The sequence below is a fragment of the Candoia aspera genome, chromosome 1, assembly GCF_035149785.1.
Source record: "Candoia aspera isolate rCanAsp1 chromosome 1, rCanAsp1.hap2, whole genome shotgun sequence".
Lineage (NCBI taxonomy): Eukaryota > Metazoa > Chordata > Lepidosauria > Squamata > Boidae > Candoia > Candoia aspera.
The window spans coordinates 340,031,716-340,054,021 of NC_086153.1; the positions used below are offsets into that span (position 1 = coordinate 340,031,716).

The 22,306-nt window shown below is 46.9% G+C and overlaps 1 protein-coding gene and 1 long non-coding RNA gene across 3 annotated transcripts in view; one reads left to right on the top strand and one right to left on the bottom strand.

Moving 5' to 3' along the window:
* LOC134488509 (uncharacterized) overlaps positions 1-22,306 on the top strand; it is a 679,404-nt gene that overhangs the window by 86,727 nt on the left and 570,371 nt on the right. The gene's annotated exons all lie outside the window — the stretch shown is intronic.
* The window catches only part of SH3GL1 (SH3 domain containing GRB2 like 1, endophilin A2), a 63,389-nt gene that overhangs the window by 17,876 nt on the left and 23,207 nt on the right, over positions 1-22,306 (bottom strand). For both annotated transcript variants that reach the window (XM_063290968.1, XM_063290967.1), the window contains exons 2-4: positions 7,630-7,698; positions 4,255-4,327; positions 51-194 (exon numbers count right to left, since the gene is read on the bottom strand). In XM_063290968.1, coding sequence (XP_063147038.1) covers positions 51-194; positions 4,255-4,327; positions 7,630-7,698 — 286 coding nt within the window. The remainder of the gene's footprint in view (positions 1-50; positions 195-4,254; positions 4,328-7,629; positions 7,699-22,306) is intronic.

A 22,306-nucleotide genomic window follows, 5' to 3' on the forward strand; every position in this document is an offset into this window, starting at 1 on the left:
TTCTGCAGACTGGGGGCCCCCATTACTCCATCCGAGAGGCAGGTGCTCACCGAAGTTGGAATCTTCACCCAGCTCTTTGCCATACCGGATCATGGACTCGCCAAGGAGGCCTTCGGACTGGGGGTACCCTGGATTCTTCACTTGCCCTCGGATCTTGGATACGGTGTTCAGCATGGTCAACTTCGCCCGGGAGGCTGGCACAGGGAGGAGAAAAAGCAGCCAGAGTTGAGTTTCCATTCTATAGCCTTGCCTAGAGTCACCTGATTTTCCAGTTTTGAAAAGGAACCACAGACTGGCTTGTGGGCCAAGAAAACCTACTGCCTTAATTATCCAGAAATACAACAGCATCCGTTGCTTTTTAAAGAAAGGCTGCTTTCCAAGGTAGGAAGCAGAAAATAGCTGTGCGTGAAGCTTGCCAAAAAAAAAGAAAAAGGAGGGGGAGCGTGGAGAAGAGAAATTTCTTAAGCCTTTTGGCCAAGTCCTAATTAATCCCTGGCGTGTTTTCTTCACAAATGTGGCTGGAAAGCGTGCTGGAATGCAGGCCGGTTCCAAGAAGTGACTGCAGGTCACAAGAATCTGCCCTGCTGGCTAGATCAGCCCAGCCCGCTTTGACAGCAGCCACCGCAAATGAAGGAAATTCACAAATGCACAGCAGAAGCCTTACCCACTCCCCCCCGTTTGCTTAAGGTCCGTTTCCACGGTCACTGATGCCTGTGACAGCCCACGAAGCTGGGAGCAGGTTTCTCAGCACTCAAATGAACTACAGGTAGTCCTCGCTTAACAACCAGTTCAGACTTATGACGGTGCTGAAAAACCAACTTACGGCCAGTCCTCACACTTATGACTGTCACAGTGTCCCCCCAGTTACATGATCACAATCTGAGTGCTTCGCAACCAGTTTGCATTTATGACCATCACAGCATCCCATGGTCACGCGATCGCCATTTTTGACCTTCCCGGCCAGCTTCTGGCAAGCCAACTCAATGGGAAACCGTGTGATTCGCTTAACAACTATGTGGTTTGCTTAACGACCGCTACAAAAAGGTCGTAAAATTGGATCGGATTCGCTTAATGACTGCTTTGCTTAACAACCAAAATGCAATTCCAGTCCCAATTGTGGTCAGTAAGCGAGGACTACCTGTACAGCCCAGCATGCTTCCCGCAGCACGCCTTCCAAGAAGACTCAAGGCCTGCTTGCCCAGGGACGTTCTCCCAGATGGGGGAAGGATGACAAAATGTGCATCACAGGGTCTTGATGCAGATTCTTCCCCTTTGGTACTTGGATTGCAACGTTGCCTGCAAGTACGGAAGGGTGCAACTTGTCTTGCAATTTTGTGATACACATTTTGTCATTGGTTTGTTTTACACAACTTCCGATCCACTTCTGCTCCCAATGTTAAGTGGACTGGTTGGTGCTAATACAGGTAGTCCTTGACTTACAACCGCAATTGGGACTGGGACTTCTGCAGCTAAGCAAGGCTACATTAAGTGAGCCACGCCCAATTTTACAACTTTTTTTGCCGTGATCATTACGCAAATTCCATCGTCATTAAGTGAATCTGGCTTCCCCTACTGACCTTGCTTGTCAGAAACCAGCTGGGAAGGTTGCAAATGTGATCATGTGACACCGGGATGCTGCAACCATTGTAAATACATGCCAGTTGCCAAGTGCCCAAATTTTGATCATGTGACTGCAGGGACGCTGCAACGGTTGTAAGCGTGAGGACCAGTCATAAGTCACTTTTTCCAGCGCCGTTGTAACTTTGAACGGTCACTAAACAAATGATTTTAAGTTGAGAACTACCTGTAAAGCTATTTAGCTCCAGGTTTGATACCTTTCCTATTGTCTCTCCGTCTTGCTTTTGTGGTGGCTTCCAGAAACCTCGAAATATTGGGGAGGAGGACACGCAAGCAGAATTTCCAAGGAGGAGGTGGTGGCCGTAAGAGGACCTCGTCAGAGGGGCAAGGATGGTTTCAGTTGGGCAGGCAGCTAACTCAAAATGGGGACATTCAGCCTACTGGAAGCTTAAGCCATCTGTTTTAGCACTCCATCTTTAAAACAAAACAATGTTCCTGCACTGAATGGGGGGTTGGACTAGATGACCTCTAAGGTCCCTTCCCACCCTTCTATGTTTCTATGAAAATAGGAAACAGCATTCCTACTGAAAATTGGCAATTTTTAATGGAATTTTGACAGTGCGATTTTTGAAGGGAAATGACAAAAGACTCCGGAAAGCCACTGTGGCCCGGGCATTATCCGCATTTACCTCCCTGCTCATTTGTCAACATTTGGAAGCCATCCCTGTCATAGATTCTGGGTGGTTCGCAGCAGTCAAAGACAAAAATCGTCACCATCGAAACTCCTCAGATTCAAGGATCCTAGGATAAACCTCAGGCACGGAACGCCATGAACATCGGCCACCCTTACAGGCCACCCATGCTCCAGAAGCCGGTGGAAGAGGGCAGCCTCCCTGCCTGTAACGGTCTGTGGGAATACTGCATCCTTGGGAGACAGGAGGAGGAGAGCCACAGCCTGGGGAGCAGTGAGGTAAGAGGCGGCTGAGCCCTCAGAAGGAAAAGGGGCCTGGAAAGCGCCTCGGAAGGGAGCCTCCCCAGCTCCCTGGACAGTAAAGGCCAGGGGGAGAGGTGTCCTTTCAGACTTGCAAGATCAATGTCAGCCCTTCGAGGTAGTCCAGACAAGAAACCAGTACCACGAGAACTAATGCTACCTTTACTGTAAGCAGAGTCTTGCAAGCCTGAAAGGACACCTCTCCCCCTGGCCTTTACTTTCCAGGGAGCTGGGGAGGGTCCCTTCCAAGGCGCTTTCCAGGCCCCTTTTCCTTCTGAGGGCTCAGCCGCCTCTTACCTCACCGCTCCCCAGGCTGAGGCTCTCCTCCTCCTGTCTCCCAAGGATATCCCCACAGACCACTCCACTGTCTTTCCTGCAAGGTAAAGGGAGGGAGACTTTTTAATCCTGGAGGGGAAAAGGTTCCAGAGGCCCAGGGCGATCACAGGAAACTTGGCTTCTACCACTTCACCCCTTGGACCACCAGACGGGGGGGAACCAGAAAGACACCCCCCCAGTTAGAAGACACATTCCGGGAGGGCAGATCCTACTCAGACAAGATGCTCTTGCAGAAGCCAAGGACCTAAGCCAAAAAGGGGTCTTAACCAGCCCTTTCAGCTGGGCCCAGAAACCTACCAGCACCCAACACAGTACCTGCCATTGAGCGGTTATTCTGTTACACCAACCCAGGCTGGTCACTAAGCGGGCAGCCATATTTTGGATCAGGGGTAGTTTCCAAGCAGCCTTGAAAGGCAACCCCAAGGGAAGTCATTGCAGTAATCCCGACGGGAGGGTGGGTGGGTCACGAGGGACACGTCTTGCTCCAGGGCTCTCCTGGATGCAATCGCCACCTTTGGCTCAGGAGCTGAGGATCTATCACAGTGCTTCTCATCCTCGGCAGCTTGGAGATGTGTGGTCTTCAATTCCCAGAACTCCCTAGCCAGCCCCAGCTGAAGTTCACCCATCTCCAAGTTACCAAGGTTGGGAAACACTGGTCTAGTGGAAGTCCTCCAGATCACGTAGGCTACAGAATCATAGCGTTCCTTAACGTGCTGCCTTTGCAAGCGTGCTGGCTCCTGAGTAATTACAGGGGCTACAGACCATCCCACCCAGGCGGCTTCCAGGTTTGAGAAGGTTGCGCAAGGGTATGTGGGAAAGACCTTGGGGCAAAGAGATGCTGCCTAGGGAAGGGTCAGATAAGAGGCAGCTGAGCCTGCAGCTGCATAATGGGCAGAGAAAGAGGCTCAGGAGGGACCCTCCCCAGTTTCTTGGGCTGTAAAGGGGACGGGGGGAGAGATGTGCTTTCAGACTTGCAAGGTTCTGTCAATGCAGCTTCACAATAAAGTCGAATCAGCTCATCTGGTCCTGTTTCCTGTCTGGTCTACCTGGGAAGGCCGGCAGATTGACATAAATGAAATGAAGACGTCTGGCCACCAAATTATCTAAGGGAAAATGGCTGCTTGGCTGCCCAAATGGATTTTGCTAAGTTCTCTTCCTTCCTTCCACTGGAATGTTTCCTCCTGCCGAGCACTGAACCGAAACCAAACAGTGCATTTTTTTCTCTCTCAAGAGGCAGTGGTATTTCTTTTTAGGTCTCCATGAGAAAAATGGCTAACGCAGGTTTTTCACAATGAAAACGCAACGGGAAGAGCAAAGCCAGCTTGTGCCAACAATGACACAACTCTTACCAGGGTTAGGTTGAAGGTATTCCGTTGTTCTTGCCAAGATTTCTGTAACAGCCTTGCTGGTAAGGTCCACTTTCTGTAGAAATAGAAGCCATGAGTTGACAACTTAATAAAAATGCAGGAATAAGGGGTCCATTAACTCTTCATTTTTGGAGGTGTAATTAAGCTGGCGATGGCCAGCCATATTGGATGGGTATCCTAGACCTTACAGATAAATAAAAATATTCCTAAATAACTAAAATACAAAATTCAAAGCCCTTGAACTTGAACCTGACACCTTCCTTAGCAGCCCCCGGACTTCCTTCTGATCCCCACGGCTGAAAACGGATGGAGTAACAGCTCATCGTGTCGAGGCAGGAAACATCAAAATGGTAAATCGAATTCTGTGTTCCGCTTAAGAAAAAATCAAGACCCATCACCACCGTCAGAACTGTCCTCCAGACCAAATAAAGAATGATGTCCACCTGCCACCTACTGGGAGCCTGGGGTTCCCAAAACGTGAAGCCAGCAAAAAGGTTACTTTTCCTGTTTAAGGGTAAAATAATTTGGTCTAGTGGTGAAGGTGCTGGGCTAGAAACCAGGAGGCTGTGAGTTCTAGTCCCGCCTTAGGCACGAAAGCCGGCTGGGTGACCTTGGGCCAGTCCCTTTCTCTCAGCCCAACCCACCTCACTGGGTTGTTGTGGGGAAAAGAGGAGGAGGAAGGAGTGTTAGGCATGTTCACCACCTTGAGTTATTTAAAAAAACAATAAAGGCGGGATAAAAATTAAATAAATCAGACAGACAGACAGATGACTGTGATGGTCTGGGGAATGACCTTGGGAGACAGGAGGAAATGCCACAGAGTAGGCAATAGATAAGAGGCAGCTGAGCCTGCAGAAGGAATGGGACATGGGAAGCATCTCAGAAGGGACCCTCCCTAGGGCAGAGATGTACTTTCAGACTTGCAAGATTCTGTTAATGTCACCTTACAATAAAGTAAAATTCATTCATCTGGGCGTGATTATGGTCTGGACTACCTCGCAAGGCTGACAGTGACTGCATCAGTGAGTGAGCGAGTGAGTGAATAGCATCTCCCCTGAAAATACTTTGTAATTTTGCAAGCCATGGGTGCCCCCAAATCTGCTGACCCCTCTTCTCTTGTGCTGGCCAGGGACTGGTATTTGAAAACCTGATTTCCCCCAACAGTGTCCCTTTTGCAAACATCATAAGGAAAGACGGGGGGAAAAAATCCCAATCAATAAATGGCTTTGATTTTGAGTCCTTTCATTGCAAACTAAAGGGAACCATGACAACCTTTTGCCACGAGGTGAAGGAAATCTTGTCATCCTCTCTTTATACAGAAACGTGTGAATTATGGGATTGGAATGAAAGGACTTCTCTTGTTCTCGAGCAAACTAAAAATGAAATCAATCCAGTTTAAAAGATAAGAGGGCTGGCCGTCGTCGTGCTTTTGAGTGTGGCTCCAGGTGCTTTGCCAAGCTGAAATGGGCAGGTCGGCTACCTGAGAGCAAATCATTTTATTAGTTGGCCCCACCCAGCGCTGGAATGCCCTCCCCATCAGAACTGCCTGGTATTATATTTGCCAGGCCAAAGATGTTTTTATTCTGCCAGGCCTTTTCAATATGTTAATATTCCATGCTTTGAATACGTTAACAGTTAATGTGCAACGGAACTTTGATTTTATTTCTCCTGAAAAATATTACTGCCTGCATGGTTGTTTATATATGTGCTAGTTTTTTTGTTTTTGTTTAAGTTTCTGGCTTAGATTTGTGATTTAAAGGGTTTCTTATGTGCTCCTGGGGAAACTTGTTCAGAAGGCTGGCAAATGCATTTTTTTAAAAAGCAAAGTAAAATCAGTTCAGGTGCTTGGCCAGCTCTTTATTAAAATAAATAACTGGAGGAGTATGTCGTGTCTGGAACACAGTGGCAAGAAAATGCACTGAAAAACACTGACGTTGAAGATAGACTTTGTGCAGGCTGAAGTCATATATAGTAGTTCAGTGTTATCAAAGAGGAACAGCACTGGTTTGTCAGAGAACAGATGGATTGTTTTCCCTGCCTTATTGGCGGATTAAACTGGGGACCTTGATATATAAATACAGGCGGTCCTCGCTTAACAACCATTTGTTTAGTGACAGTTTGGATTTATGACGGTGCTGAAAAAAACCAACTTACGACCAGTCCTCGCACTTACGACTGTCGCAGCGTCCCCACAGTCACGTGATCACGATTTGGGCGCTTGGCGACCGGTTCCCATTTACAACTGTCACAGCATCCCACGGTCACGTGACTGTCATTTCTGACCTTCCCAGCCGGATTCCAGCAAGCAAAATTAATGGGGAACCATGTGATTCACTTAACGACCACATGGTTTGCTTAACAACCACTGCAAAAAAGTTGTAAAGTTGGGTCGGATTTGCTTAATGACCGCTTCACTTGGCAACCAAAATTCCAGTTCCGATTGTGGTTAAGTGAGGACTACCTGTAAGGGACTTTACCGCTGCATTATGTAAAATAAAAATAAGCCTCCATCTAATCAAGCTTAGCTCCTGCAGTTTTCTTGGCATGCAGAAGTGGTTTGTCTTCCCAGTTCAGCCTATAGCTCTGGTTGTTCCTTGTGGTCTCCTTTCTAAGGCTTAACCATATCTGTCCATGATGGCAAAACTGGTCCAGCAGTGGAACACTCTAGCTACAGAAACTGTGGCTTCTCCAACTCTGGAAGTTTTTAGGAAGAGGAATGTCAGCCACCTCTTGAGGAGGGTTGAATTAGTTTTCCTGCACATTGCAAAGGGTTGGACTAGCTCTAAGATTGGGAAAAGCAGGTATGTGCCAGGTTTCTTCAATTAAACAGTGTTTAATTGTTTAAATGTTATCTATCAGGACCTAGGGAGTCTGCTTCTCTGCAGCAGCACCTGCCTGAAACAGCATTCCCCCAGAGATCCACGACTCCCTCCATGACAATGTTCCGAAAATGGTTGAAAAACTAGTTATTCTCCCAATGCCTTGGGATATGATCCTTGCAGGATTGTTTTTTTAACGTTATGGGTTGTTCTTTTCTGTATATCTATGACTTTTGTTCTTTCGGCATTGTTTCTTGTTTTGAAGTTATAAGTTACCCAGAGTCTTGTGGAATTGAGCAGCCTCTAAATTGTAAAATAAAATAAAATTAAACAATTCTTCCAACTTCAGGATTCTGTGATTCTGTGGCTCTGCTAAGGTTTGGGGAACAGCCAAGGTCAGCTAAATGCTGTTACAAGGAGAGTCTATCTTGGGCTGGAAATAGTTGCTAGGGAACACCAAAGGTATGGCACGCACGTATACGGTATCCATACCATACATAACCATTGTTTCACGCATAATTTGATTATCCTTACTCACCTTCTCCATTTCCTTGAAGTCTTCATCCAGCTTGGTTCCTTCAGCCCCACCAACCTTCTCGCTGACCAGCTGTGAACCAACCACAAAGACTTTTTAAAGAGGAGTATTTATTTATTACAGGTAGTCCTCACTTAGCGACTGCCTCGGAGAGTGACCGCTTGCAGTTACGACAGTGATGAAGAAGTCACTTTATGACCAACCCTTGCATTTAGAACCTTCGCAAGTCTGTAAAGCAAAGGAAAGCTGAAGTAAGGTCGTAAGCGCAGGGACAGTTTCACTTAGCGACCACTTCACTTAACAACCAAGTTGTCGGTCCCAATTGTGGTCACGAAACGAGGACTACCTGTACAGGTATGTATTTATTACAGGTACTTTGATAGAAGTAATACCACTCCTGGTGGCTTGCAAAAAATACAACAAACCGTGACAAAAAATGCAGAGAGGGCATGCTGCGGACCCCGTCTGCAAGAGAATTCCATCTGGTGGGGTCCAGGAGGCGGGCCTTCTCTGTAGTAGCTCCCGCCCTTTGGAACATCCTTCCCCCGGAAATGCGGTTAGCCCCCCCTCTTCTGGACTTCAGGAAACGGCTGAAAACCTGGTTTTGTCACCATGCTTGGAGTGGGGAGAGGAACAGCCATTCTTGGGGCTGGTTAGTTCCCTAGCCCTGCAGGGACCAGCCTCATCCCTTTATGGGCTGAATTTGATCTGCCCTTATTTGGATTTTATTGTATTTTATATTTACTGAAATATTGGTATTGTTTATAATTTTATTGAATTTTAAATTGTTTTTACTGTGAACGGCCCAGGGTCCCCCATGTGGGGGAGATGGGCGGTGCTAGAAATGCGATAAATAAATAAAATAAATAAAAAAACCGTGACAATAAAAACATTTAAATACAAATGCTCACCCGGTCAAAAAGACACCGGTCACCTACCCCTAAATGCCCAATCATACTGCAGAGTTATGGGTTCTCATTCTCATACAGTCAGAAGCCAAATATATACCAAACCTGGCTGTTACCAAATTAAGGAACGGATGGAAATCCTTTCGATTTCCTTGGGGTGCCTGTTTATCTCTTCCAGCCCAGGAGAAACCTGACAAAGTCCTCAAGAAAGGCTAACACAGAGGGGGCTATTTGAAATGCAACGACTTCCCTTGGGGTCGCCTTTCATATCATCTGGAACACAGCCACCAATTTAGACCTGCTTCATACAGAATGGCCTGAGTTCCGGTTCAACCAAAGGACAAGCCAGCATGGAGCCATTCAGACTGGCTGGGCCAACTACAGACAACAGGATCTGAAGTCTAGCACCACACCAGGAAAATTGGTTTAAGAATGCACATCATACTTGCCAAAGACCTTCCCTAAATGTAATTTCTGGTGACCGGCATACAAAATATGCTAAGCTTTAAACCCCTTAACGTTACAGCATGTTTCACACAGCAGCCGCACTCTGGGATGAGGCAACTGATTCTTCCGCGGAAGGCCCACTGTCCAGTTTCTGGTGCATCCCAAATCCATGATGGAGCCGCTGTGTTTGCAGTGGATCCTGGACTAGAATAAAGGGATGGGAGTTGCAGGGTTTCAGCTAACTTAGGAGGAACTGGTAGGAACTGCCTGAAAGTGGAAAATGAGTCCATAGAAAAGGGTGAGCTTCCCCTAGAGCAGTGTTTCTCAATCTTGGCAACTTTAAGATGTGTAGACTTCAACTCCCAGAATTTCCTACCTGTACTTTAATTTAGATTGGTAAACTTTTTTCCCCCTTTGCCCTCTGAAGTTGGCGAGCCCCGGGCCTGACTTTTAAAGTCCTCCAGCCTTGTGATCAATGCCCAGATGCCTCTGTGGTGAAGACTCACATCCCGAACATACCCTGGCTGCACTCGGGCCAACGTCAACGCTTCACTCCTTCCAATCTCGTTCTGCTGTTCAGTTTGAGCTTTTTATCAAAATATACAAGCTAGGCTACATTTGATCCAGCTAAAGTAATATTTGATTTGTGGTTCAGTATCTGTTTTCGTTCAATTGGCCCCTCTAGAATACAGGCAGTCCTCGACTTACGACCACAACTGGGACTAGAACTTCCATTGCTAAGCGATGCAGTCATTAAGTGAGTCACATTCAATTTTATGACCTTTTTTGCTGCAGTTGTTAAGTGAATGATGCAGTTCCACATTGATTTTGCTTGTCGGGAGCCGGATGGGAAGGTCTCGAATGTGATTGTGTGACCCTGGGACGCTGCACCGCCATAAATACATGCTGGTTGCCAAGTGCCCAAATTTTGATCAGGTGACCGTGGGGATGCCGTAATGGTCGTAAGTGCGAGGACTGCTCGCAAATCACTTTTCCAGCACCATCGCAATTTCAAACAGTCATTAAACAAATGGTCGTAAGTTGAGGACTGCCTGCAGACCTGGACTGTTGTGATTCCTTTTTCTTGTAAAATGCTGGCAATTACCAAGGTGGACAAGAGCCTCTTAGATGAGCAAGTTTCTGCTCAGCCAAAAGAATAATCACTCTTCTTTTGTAGGATAAACCATGATTCAAAAAAAAAAAATCACCACAGCATCACGGAGCACATGCAATGAAAAAAACACAGAGAGATATTAACCCCTACATGTCGTCTGGATGTGTGCTGCAGGGAGAGAAGTACTTTGGAGACATTATTGGATACAGAAGCATCCCTTGAGACTCACTTCAGACCTTCCACTGCAGGGACCATGGCTGGTGGAATCACAGGCAATGCACACAGGTAGTCCTTGCTTAACGACCGCAATGCCAGTCACTAAGCGATGCAGTCGTTAAGCGAGGCATCATGTGACCAGACCCAATTTTATGACCATTTTTACCACAGTCGTTAAGCGAATCAATGGTTCTCTATTGGCTTGACTTGTCGGAAGCTAGCTGGGAAGGTCGTAAATTGCGATCATATGACCGCAGGATGCTGCGACCGGTCGTAAATGTGAGCTGGTTGCCAAGTGCCCAAATTGCGGTATGTGACCAAGGGGTGGTGTGACGGTCATAATTTCGAGGATGGGTTGCAAGTAACTTTTTAGCCTCATCATATCTCTGAACCATGGTTAAACAAATGGTTGTTAAGCGAGGACTACCTGTACTATGACTTTCTTTATGATGTTTCTGGTCACAGGAGAGTAAATATAATCAACTACATTTAGCTGGGTTGCAAAAAAACACATTTAATAGGAAAAGTATACTGTTTTATTAGGATGAGAACATTTTAATGCAAGGATTCTCACATTTTGTGGCACCACAGCCCCCTGAAATGGTACATTTCTGTAACTTTCCCCATGACTCAAAGTGTGATTTCACTGGGGTTATGCTCAGGCAAGGATATGGACGGATATTACACACACAGAGAGACCTTACACTGACAAAGAAGGGAGCCAGGCCCCGAGTGAGTTTCACCAACGTTCCCACCTTGCCTGCACAAGCCAGACCGGGTTCTACGAAATTTCCCAACCTTAGTGAAGTTGCCCCCAGCCCTCTGGGAAGTCGCAATCCAATTTTCAAACCCTTGCGGTAAGCAAGAAGGCCAAGCATGTGCTTTCACATGCGTGCGTCTGTGTGTGTCCTCCTGAATATGTCAGAATTCAGAAAACGTGTAACACACCCACCCCTATTTCCAAATCTGACGCTTCTAGCTCAGACCGCAGGCAAAGGCTGGTTTGCAGGAAGAAGTGCACAAGTCAGTTCCTACCTGAGTGGCACTGTTGCCCACAATCAAACCCAAAACTGATTGGCTTCCTGTTGACTCTAGTATTAAAAACAAGGGGGTAGTTTTCCTAAAGAAACCACAGCAAGATCGAAATAGCATCAAAACACGGAAGCATTCTTTTCCCTTCCACTCGAGCTAATTCTGGCACGGAGGCACTAGCAACGTGAAAGTACTTGTGCTTCAATTAAAAGGAAGTGCTGCCAGTGCAGGCACAAATGGGGGGGAGAGATGGGTTGAGACCCCAGTAAGGTTAGTGGGATTTAAAGGGGGGGCGTAAACGAGCTGGGTCCGCAAGGGGCTTCTATTTGCCCCCCCCCCTTTAACAACACACAAAAAGCAAATTAAACTTCAAGTTCACAACACTGTGGCCAGGAGAGACCAAGGCCATTCACACGTACACAAGCCCATACACGCCGGGGCCCCACTCTGACTGGGGCAAAAAAGGGAAAGTCGTGGCAGATGATTGATCCATTCATATGACTGAACGATCATGTCATCGGTCCATACAAGCCCGCAGATCCTTTCACTTCCTTCTCATCCTTCTCCACAGAAACTTACTTGCATCTGTTGAACTGTGCTGCAGTTTTTGGTGAAGGCAGGAAAAAAAAGGCAGGTTTACAGACAGCTGCTTGCCTTTCTTTTTTAAAACTGTATAGGCAGTCCTCGACTTACGACTGTTCGTTTAATGACGGTCCAAAGTTACGACAGCCTCGGAACGGGTGCTTTAAGGCCTGTAAAGCACTTCTGAGAGTCGCAAAACGTCGCACCCCCGCACACCCCCCCATGGTCACACGATCGCATTTCAGATGCTTGGCAACCGGCTTGCATTTACGACCGGTTGCAGTGTCTCGAGGTCGCGTTTTGTGATGTTTTTTGCCATTTTCTGGCAAAAAAAAAAAAGCCCATTGGGGACGTTGGATTCCCTTAACAACCACCATGAAAAAATGGTCGTAAAATCGGGTCCAGTCACGTGGCGACTCTACTTACAACTGCAACAACTTACAGCGGAAATTCCAGGCCCAAGTGTGATTGTAAATCGAAGACAACCTGTATGTCTCTTTGCTCATGAGCCAAAGGAGTTTGTTGATCAAAGAGTTTTGAATGGCTGAGTAAATCCCTGGTCTCAATCTGAAGTGACCAGCAATATGGTTGTGACCTCGTCAACAATCCATACTAAGGGCAGAGACATGGCGTAGAAAATTTCTTTGTGTTGTATTTTCCCCAGGGAACTGTTTTTCCCTTCTGATTAACTCCAGCAAAGGATCGTTACCTTGTCGTGGTGCTGGAGCTTGAGCACCTCAATGACGTCATGAGCTAAACCGTGAAGGGCCACCCAAGACGGGAAGGTCATGACAGAGGTCAGACTAAACGCGATCCCTGGGGAAGGTAATGGCAACCCACCCCAGTATTCTTGCCGTGAAAACCAAATGGATCAGTACAACCAGAGATATGTCAGTATCCCATCGGAAGATGAGACCCCCCCCAGGTCGGAAGATGGTCAAAATGCTACTGGGGAGGAACAGAGGATGAGCTCAACTAGCCCCAGACGTGATGACGCAGCTAGCTCAAAGCCGAAAGGACGGCTAGCGGCCGACGGTGCTGGTGGTGAATGGCGAATCCGATGTTCTAAGGATCAACACACCATTGGAACCTGGAAGGTAAGATCTATGAGCCAGGGCAAATTGGATGTGGTTATTGGTGAGATGTCAAGATTAAAGATAGACATTTTGGGCGTCAGTGAACTGAAATGGACTGGAATGGGCCACTTCACATCAGATGACCACCAGATCTACTACTGTGGACAAGAGGACCACAGAAGAAATGGAGTAGCCTTCATAATTAATAGTAAAGTGGCTAAAGCAGTGCTTGGATACAACCCAAAAAATGACAGAATGATCTCAGTTCGCATTCAGGGCAAGCCATCTAACATCACAGTGATCCAAATATACGCCCCAACCACAGATGCTGAAGAAGCTGAAGTAGAGCAGTTCTATGAGGATCTGCAGCACCTACTGGACAACATGCCTAAAAGAGACGTTAGTTTCATCACGGGAGGCTGGAATGCTAAGGTGGGCAGTCACACCTGGAATTACAGGTAAGCATGGCCTGGGAGAACAAAACGAAGGAGGACATAGGCTGATAGGATTTTGCCAAGACAACTCACTCTGCATAACAAACACCCTCTTCCAACAACCTAAGAGACGGCTTTATACATGGACTTCACCAGATGGACAAAAAACGAAATCAGATTGACTACATCCTTTGCAGCCAAAGGTGGCGGACATCTGTACAGTCGGTAAAAACAAGACCTGGAGCTGACTGTAGTTCTGATCACGAACTTCTTCTTGCACAATTGAGGATCAGACTAAAGAGATTAGGGAAGACCCACAGATCAGCTAGATATGAGCTCACTAATATCCCTAAGGAATATGCAGTGGAGGTGAAGAATCGATTTAAGGGACTGGACTTAGTAGATAGGGTCCCGGAAGAACTCTGGACAGAAGTTTGCAATGCTGTTCAGGAGGCGGCAACAAAATACATCCGAAAGAAAGAGAAAACCAAGAAGGCAAAGTGGCTGTCTGCTGAGACACTAGAAGTAGCCCAAGAAAGAAGGAAAGCAAAAGGCAACAGTGGTAGGGGGAGATATGCCCAATTAAATGCAAAATTCCAGAGGTTAGCCAGAAGAGATAAGGAATTATTTTTAAACAAGCAATGCGCGGAAGTGGAAGAAGACAATAGAATAGGAAGGACAAGAGACCTCTTCCAGAAAATTAGAAACATTGGAGGTAAATTCCAGGCCAAAATGGGTATGATCAAAAACAAAGATGGCAAGGACCTAACAGAAGAAGAAGAGATCAAGAAAAGGTGGCAAGAATATACGGAAGACCTGTATAGGAAGGATAACAATATCGGGGATAGCTTTGACGGTGTGGTCAGTGAGCTAGAGCCAGACATCCTGAAGAGTGAGGTTGAGTGGGCCTTAAGAAGCATTGCTAATAACAAGGCAGCAGGAGACGACGGCATCCCAGCTGAACTGTTCAAAATCTTGCAAGATGATGCTGTCAAGGTAATGCATGCTATATGCCAGCAAATTTGGAAAACACAAGAATGGCCATCAGACTGGAAAAAATCAACTTATATCCCCATACCAAAAAAGGGAAACACTAAAGAATGTTCAAACTATCGAACAGTGGCACTCATTTCACATGCCAGTAAGCTAATGCTCAAGATCCTGCAAGGTAGACTTCAGCAGTTCATGGAGCGAGAATTGCCAGATGCACAAGCTGGGTTTAGAAAAGGCAGACGAACTAGGGACCAAATTGCCAATATCCGCTGGATAATGGAAAAAGCCAGGGAGTTTCAGAAAAACATCTATTTCTGTTTTATTGACTATTCTAAAGCCTTTGACTGTGTGGACCATAACAAATTGTGGCAAGTTCTTAGCGGTATGGGGATACCAAGTCATCTTGTCTGCCTCCTGCAGAATCTGTATAACGACCAAGTAGCAACAGTAAGAACAGACCACGGAACAACGGACTGGTTTAAGATTGGGAAAGGAGTATGGCAGGGCTGTCTACTCTCACCCTACTTATTCAACTTGTACGCAGAACACATCATGCGACACGCCGGGCTTGAGGAATCCAAGGCTGGAGTTAAAATCGCTGGAGGAAACATTAACAATCTCAGATATGCAGATGATACCACTTTGATGGCTGAAAGTGAAGAGGAACTGAGGAGCCTTATGATGAAGGTGAAAGAAGAAAGTGCAAAAGCTGGCTTGCAGCTCAACCTCAAAAAAACCAAGGTTATGGCAACCAGCTTGATTGATAACTGGCAAATAGAGGGAGAAAACACAGAGGCAGTGACTTTGTATTTCTAGGTGCGAAGATTACTGCAGATGCTGACTGCAGTCAGGAAATCAGAAGACGCTTAATCCTTGGGAGAAGAGCAATGACAAATCTCGATAAAATAGTTAAGAGCAGAGACATCACACTGACAACAAAGGTCCGCATAGTTAAAGCAATGGTGTTCCCCGTAGTAACATATGGCTGCAAGAGCTGGACCATAAGGAAGGCTGAGAGAAGGAAGATCGATGCTTTTGAACTGTGGTGTTGGAGGAAAATTCTGAGAGTGCCTTGGACTGCAAGAAGATCAAACCAGTCCATCCTCCAGGAAATAAAGCCAGACTGCTCACTATTCAAGGCAAAACTGAAGTACTTTGGCCACATAAAGAGAAGACAGGACACCCTGGAGAAGATGCTGATGCTGGGGAGAGTGGAGGGCAAAAGGAAGAGGGGCCGACCAAGGGCAAGGTGGATGGATGACATTCTAGAGGGGACGGACTCGTCCCTGGGGGAGCTGGGGGTGTTGACGACCGACAGGAAGCTCTGGCGTGGGCTGGTCCATGAAGTCACGAAGAGTCGGAAGCGACTAAACGAATAAACAACAACATCACTGATTAAGCCAATTTTCCTAAGCAAATTAGGTTAATGGGCATATGGTTGTTTCTACTGCACATTTCCCACTGCAAGCTGAAAATGACCAGGTCCAACTTCCCTAATGTGCATAAGGGGTGGGGGTAAGATCCAGTTAAATCACTTCTGGGAAATCCGTATTAGAGATTAAAGTAGAATTGGGTTTGTTTGTTTTTAATCTATGTATCTGCTTGATATCCATGATTTCAAGATTTGACAGCAGCAGGTCACAGCATTTCTGCTTCTGAGAATATGGACCATGTAGCCGCTGGTTTATGTTTGTTTTTAAGTCTAGTATTTATGTAGCAACATCAATCCCCCCATTAAAGTTTCCCTCTTCGTGTTCATCTCTATTTCATACTGCCAACAGTTTCGCCCAAGTCTTCACCACAGCATCAAGTTTTTAACCCTTAATTCTTTTTTAACTGCATGTCAGAACAGCGTCCATAATAAGATAAAATAAGACCCCAAATCCCCAACATTTAAAACAGTGGGCGAAAACTTGCAGGATACACAATAGCTGCAATTATCCTGCAGTTTTTAAAAGCTCTTGGCGTAACAGTAATAGGAATTTATTATTATTATGAAGTATTAAACTTGCATGCTGCCTGACTCTCAACAACTCTGGGTGGCTCACAACAACCAAACAAAGGAATTATAATAAAATCAATAAAACATTCAAAAATAATTTATTATCTTTATTATCTCCTCATCCTTGAAGAGATGTCAAAGGAAGGTTCTGGTGAACCTTCTGGGGTAGGAGATTCCGCAAATGGACATTGACGAGACCTACCGAGGAGCTTTCTTTAGAGATCCTGGTCAAAGTTGCTTAATTCAGCCCTTCACAATATCAGAATCATGAAACCAGCTCAGTGTTTTTGTTGGCTTATTGTCACACCCAAGAAGCCTTATTCCATGTGACTCCGCTAAAACACATACACAGTACACAACCCCGCCATTATCACAAAGGGCATCTGTATCAGTGGTTTAGTAAATGAATCATTTGTGCACACAGTGTGCAGGGCACTGCAAATAAAATTCAGCCCTTGAGCTAAAGACGGAAAGGAGTGAACTGGATGAAACGTACCCCACTATTTTTCTGTGGCTGAGTTCACATGTTAACCATGGTTTGCTGAACAAGACACAGTGGGCTGCGTCACACATACAGCTAAGCTATACTAGCCACAAGCCACAACAGTCCTCGTTCAGCTTTTAGTCTGATATATGAGTCAGGAGGCCATCCCTGTGAGAGCCTGTAAAGCAGTGTTTCTCAGACTTGGCAGCTTTAAGGTATGTGAACTGCAGCTCCCAGACTGTAATAAGCTTCAGCTCCCATGAAGTAATAAACTTCATGGCTCTGAAAGTGGCTTTACCTATCCCTTGTGTTACCATTTTAATTTGGGTTGGAGAATTTTAAAAAAAACAGTAGCAGCAACCAGAAAGGGCCAAGTGTAGGTGTAGCACAGATATAAGACAGACGGGCTTCTGAACACCAGATTATACAATGCTCTGCCTGCCCTGCCGCATCTGTGGGACATATGAAATTCAGACGACGTGAAATGAGGCGGATTCCCACACAGGCTCGCAGGTTTCAGAGCAAAACGCCCAGCCATTTGGGATCTCGGCTCTAAACGAGGAAGAAAAAGGAGAGTAAGCGCATGCTACTTTCACAGTTGCAAGGCAGCACAAAGCAAAGCTTAGCTTCCACCCAGCCAGCACGGCTGTTCCTTCTGGCAACCACTGCACGTTCCCCCCCTCCCCAGGCTGGGGATAGTCCAAGTGTGTCAAGGGGGAACGCCCACCCCCTTGCATTCCAGGCCACGTGCAGCTTGCCTCGCACTCTGCGGGCCTGCAAGCTGCCTCTGCCAGGGAGGATTTGTGCTGCACACGGCAACCGCCCGCACAGGATCCTCCGCAGCCCGGTTTCTGGAGAGTTCAGGAGTCGAGAAGGCTGCCGTTGATCAGCAGAGACTCCAGGAAGTGACCAGACTGAACGGATGACGCTGCTCATCCAGAATCTCAGGAAATGAGCTATCTCAGTGTGAGCTGGAGATGCCAAAGGCTGGACCAGCAGGTTCTGCTGATCTGCAAATCAGCCTGTGCAAAAAAGCTGCTCTGTTGCCTTGCCAGCCAAAGAAGAAGGCAGGAAAAACCAGGGCTGGCATTAGCACCCCATAATTTTTAGCATACTGTGCTGCTGATGCTCACTCTGGGTCCTCCTTGCGAGACAAGATGCTTTGCCTTTTTTAACGGCCAGCATCCTGGAGAAGCTACCATTTTTATTTTCTACACCCCCCTCTACGCACTAGTCCCCGAGACATTAGGAGGAATTAAAAGAGCACCTCTGCCGTGCAAGTATGGAAACCTGTCGAGGGAAGCTCAGGGTGGGTTTGACCTGGGGTTCCTCAAATAGGGCCCAGCAAGACTCGATCTTCAGGAGCACCGGCACACACCTTCCTCTGGGGCCGCTCTGCTCATTTCCACACCGAGGCAAAGGGGAGAGCTGGCCCCTGTCTCACTCATGTGAACACGACTGCTGGCTGCCCACAGGCACCCGGTGACGGCTTGAAATACAAACTGGCCTTTTGGTACGAAAGCTCCTCCTCAGAGCCACGGAAGGGGAAGGGAAGGACCGTTTCCCCCTCTCAACTTTGTGAAGCATCTGAATGCTGTCTTTGAACAAACACGTTGGATTATTTTAGGGCCTGCTCTCTAGCCTCTCCCTCCTAATTAGAAGGGCTGCTGGGTCATCTGCCACTCAGCTGTATCTGCAACTCCACCACCCAGAGTCACTTGTTGAGATGGGTGGCCATCCCAAGTGGATAAATAGATAAGACAAATAAACCCCACAACTCCCAAATTCCTTCCTTTTAAGTTTTCCACAGCTTGGTCCTTTTTTCTTCTTTCGTTTCTCATCACTTCCCACAAACTCCACTTCTTAAGCTAAACTACAGGTAGTCCTTGCTTAACAACCATTCATTTAGTGACGGTTCGGACTTAAGACGGTGCTGAAAGAAACAACTTATGACCGGTCCTTGCACTTACGACTGTTGCAGCGTCCCCACAGTCACATGATCACAATTTGGGCACTTGGCAACCGGTTCGCATTTACGACTGTCACAGCATCCTGTGGTCACGTGATCACCATTTTCGACCTTCCCAGCCAGCTTCTGGCAAGCAAAATCAAAGGGGAACCATGTGATTTGCTTAACGACCACATGGTTTGCTTAACAACCACCACAAAAAGGTCGTAAAATCAGGTTGGATTTGCTCAATGACCGCTTTGCTTAGCAACTGAAATTCCAGTCCCAATTGTGGTTGTTAAGTGAGGACTACCTGTCCACCCAGTTGGTCCATCAACGTCCTAAGACCAGATCTGTGGATCAACCAAAGGGGTGTTTCATCCCGTTTCTCTCCAGCAGTGACCAAACAGATGTATCAGGAATCCCAGTGACCTTGAAGACCTTCTCCTGAGTTGTCAGCGCTTGCTGCTCAGAGGAACCCTGCCTCTGGACTGGAGGATGAATATACCAGTTGCAATCATGGGCTGTTAGGAAAGCTCTCTCTCTCCAAGAACTGATCCCATGCCACTGCAAAGCCATCTAAGTTTAAACCTCTTCCTCTAAGAGCAGCAGAGGTGATGACCTGGGTGGGGGATGGCTCTCTTTCCTGGATATCTGGAAGCAGGCTGGATGGCCGTCGGTCAAGCGTGCTTTGATTTGGATTCCTGCTTGCAGAAATCAGATTGGATGCCCTCAAGGTCCTTTGCGCTCTCTATGTTAGCACGATGCGCTAAGCCATTACAGGAGAGTGCCGTGTTAGTCTATGGTGGCAGAAAAACAGGAGTTTGGTAGCAGCTTTTCCAACTAACAAATGTTAGTAAAAGGCATAAACCATGGAAGCCATAAAGTGTAACAAGAGAGACTATATAGGTAGTCCTCGCTTAATGACCATTTGTTCAGCGACTGTTCAAGTTTTATGACGGCACTGAACAAATGGTAGTTATGACCAGTCTTCAAAGTTTCAGCTGTTGCAGTGCCTCTGTGGCCACATGATCAAAATTTGGGCTCTGGCAACCAGCCTGCATTTACGAGTGCAGCTTGCACTTCAACTCCCCGCAATTGCTACCCCCCCGGCTGGGCGGGCACCTTGTCAGCAGCGGGAAGAAGACGACCGCAAAGGACAGCAGAGCACAGGGCAGCCAAAAGGGCAGAGGTGGGGGGAGACAGGCGGGTGGGGGGAGCTGAAGCAGAGGCGAGCATAGCAGGGCAGGGCAAGGCAGGAGAAGCGTGAGGTCCTGGCCTACCAACTGCAATCAGAGTACCAGAACTGCTGTCTCTAAGCAGTGCAGTCACATGACATTTTGCTTAACAACTGCTTCGCTTAGCAACGGAAATGCCAGTCCCAATTAGGGTCGTTAAGTGAGGACTACCTGTAAATTACAGTTTCCATAGGCCCAAGTTCCCATAAGCTTGGACCTTTGGTCAAAGAACGCCACCTAACTACCGGCAGAGACATTTCTTTACCAGGCCTTCTATTTTAGTGTCTCATTCAGACACAATCCTGTGTTTTCCACCATTCCTCTTGCTGCCTTTGTGCCCCTGACATGCAAAACCTCTCTCGGAATATTTACCTACTTCGTTCCCCCGTTTCAGCCCATATATAAATATGATGAAACAAACAAACAAGACCTTTTCTTCTTGGTCTTGCCTTATCTCCTTATAGCGCAAAATTGTATTTCTTTCATCAGGGAGGAAGGCACAATGAGCTCAGCCTCGTTATTTCTGCAGAGGGAGGGATGGAGCTACACAGGCCAAACATCTTCCAAACTGTAACCAAGTTCAGAACATGTGGGCTAACGCATCTCCTTTGCTCCAATTTTCCTCATTTGTCTACTCCAGATTGGAAGCTCCTTGGCAAAGGCACACGTCTGTTTCTTCAGTACGGACAGTCCAGCAGGGGGAAGAGGACAGGGCATAAATAAATATATTTTTCAGTGGCTCGATCAGAGAAGTTGAGAAGACGACACAAAAGCAGAGACACGTCAGCCACCCCTAAAAACTCAAGGAATGCGTTTCCTAGCAACATTACAGCAACTTGGGAGAGACCGTACATCCATTTTTGCTGCTGTTCTTGGCAGCACGGCTAAGACTTTGGGCGAGCCAAACGGCCATTTAATACCCTTAGCAACTGCAACCAGGGAACGACGTTGGGGAGTAGACTTTTGTGGAAAGCTCAGCGGCCAGCTGGGATGGAGGAGCCCACGCAAACCATCGCTGTGCCAATGAGAAAAAGGATTCTGTCCTTCTTCATCCACCATTTTCTTTTCAGGCATCACAAAACCACACTCCCCAGGCAGGTGTATACTAGGTCTTTGGTGAGTAGCACCCGATAGACCCCCACAGTGATTATTTCCTTGTTACTGAAGTTTTGGGCCACCTAGGAACATGGTTGGGTCCCTCTGAACATCAGGAGATGTTCCCCTCTCTTAGGATCTCTAGACTGTGCAGAAATCCAGGCAGGTCATCCTTTTTCTACCAGACGTCTATGTGTTACAGAAGACGCAGGTGTGGGTCGGAGACCTATGGCAAGCCATAATTGTGGCTGTTTCATAAGGCAAGCTAATGTGGAAGTCAGGATGAACACCATCCAGGACCAGCAGGAGAAGCATGTTAAGGGCCTCGTCTATGAAAGAGTGTCATCTGGCGGGACCCAGGAAGAGAGCATTTTCTGCCATAGCACCCGCCCTGTGGAACATCATTCCCCCCAACTCTCCCAGCCTTTAGGAAGGCCTTGAAGACAGGCTCTTCTGCCCTGCCTGGGGGTCTGGCAATGGTGGGGAGCTCTTACAATGGCTGTGTCGAGCTGATGTAAGATGAATTCTGCTGCTGATCGTGATTTTCTGTTTTTCTAATGGATTATAGAGCCAGTTTGGTGCAGTGGTTAAGGCACCAGGCTAGAAACTGGGAGACCGTGAGTTCTAGTCCCACCTTGGGCACAAAGCCAGCTGGGTGACCTAGGGCCAGTCACTTTCTCTGAGCCCTAGGAAGGAGGCAACGGCCAACCACTTCTGAAAAAAACCTTGCCAAGAAAACTGCAGGGACTGGTCCAAGAATCTGACACAACTGAACAGATTTTAAAAAAAATGATTATGGACAGTTTTTTTATGTTTGCATATTGGTTTTTAACTTTTTGCTGGATTGTTTTTACCTGTTGTGGGCCACCCAGAGTCACTTGGATGAGGTGGGGAGCCACACACATTAAATCAATCAATCAGTGAATACCAGCCAGCACTGCAGCATGGACATTTTCCCTCTGACATTCCTGAGGACGCAATGCTTAGATAGAAAGGCTGCAATTGCACAAGAAGATAAACAAACTAACTTAGGCTAGCCCAAACTGACTACAACCGCCCAAGATTGTAAGGCTTTGCTGTATCAGTCGAGATCTCTTTAACTGCAACTCTC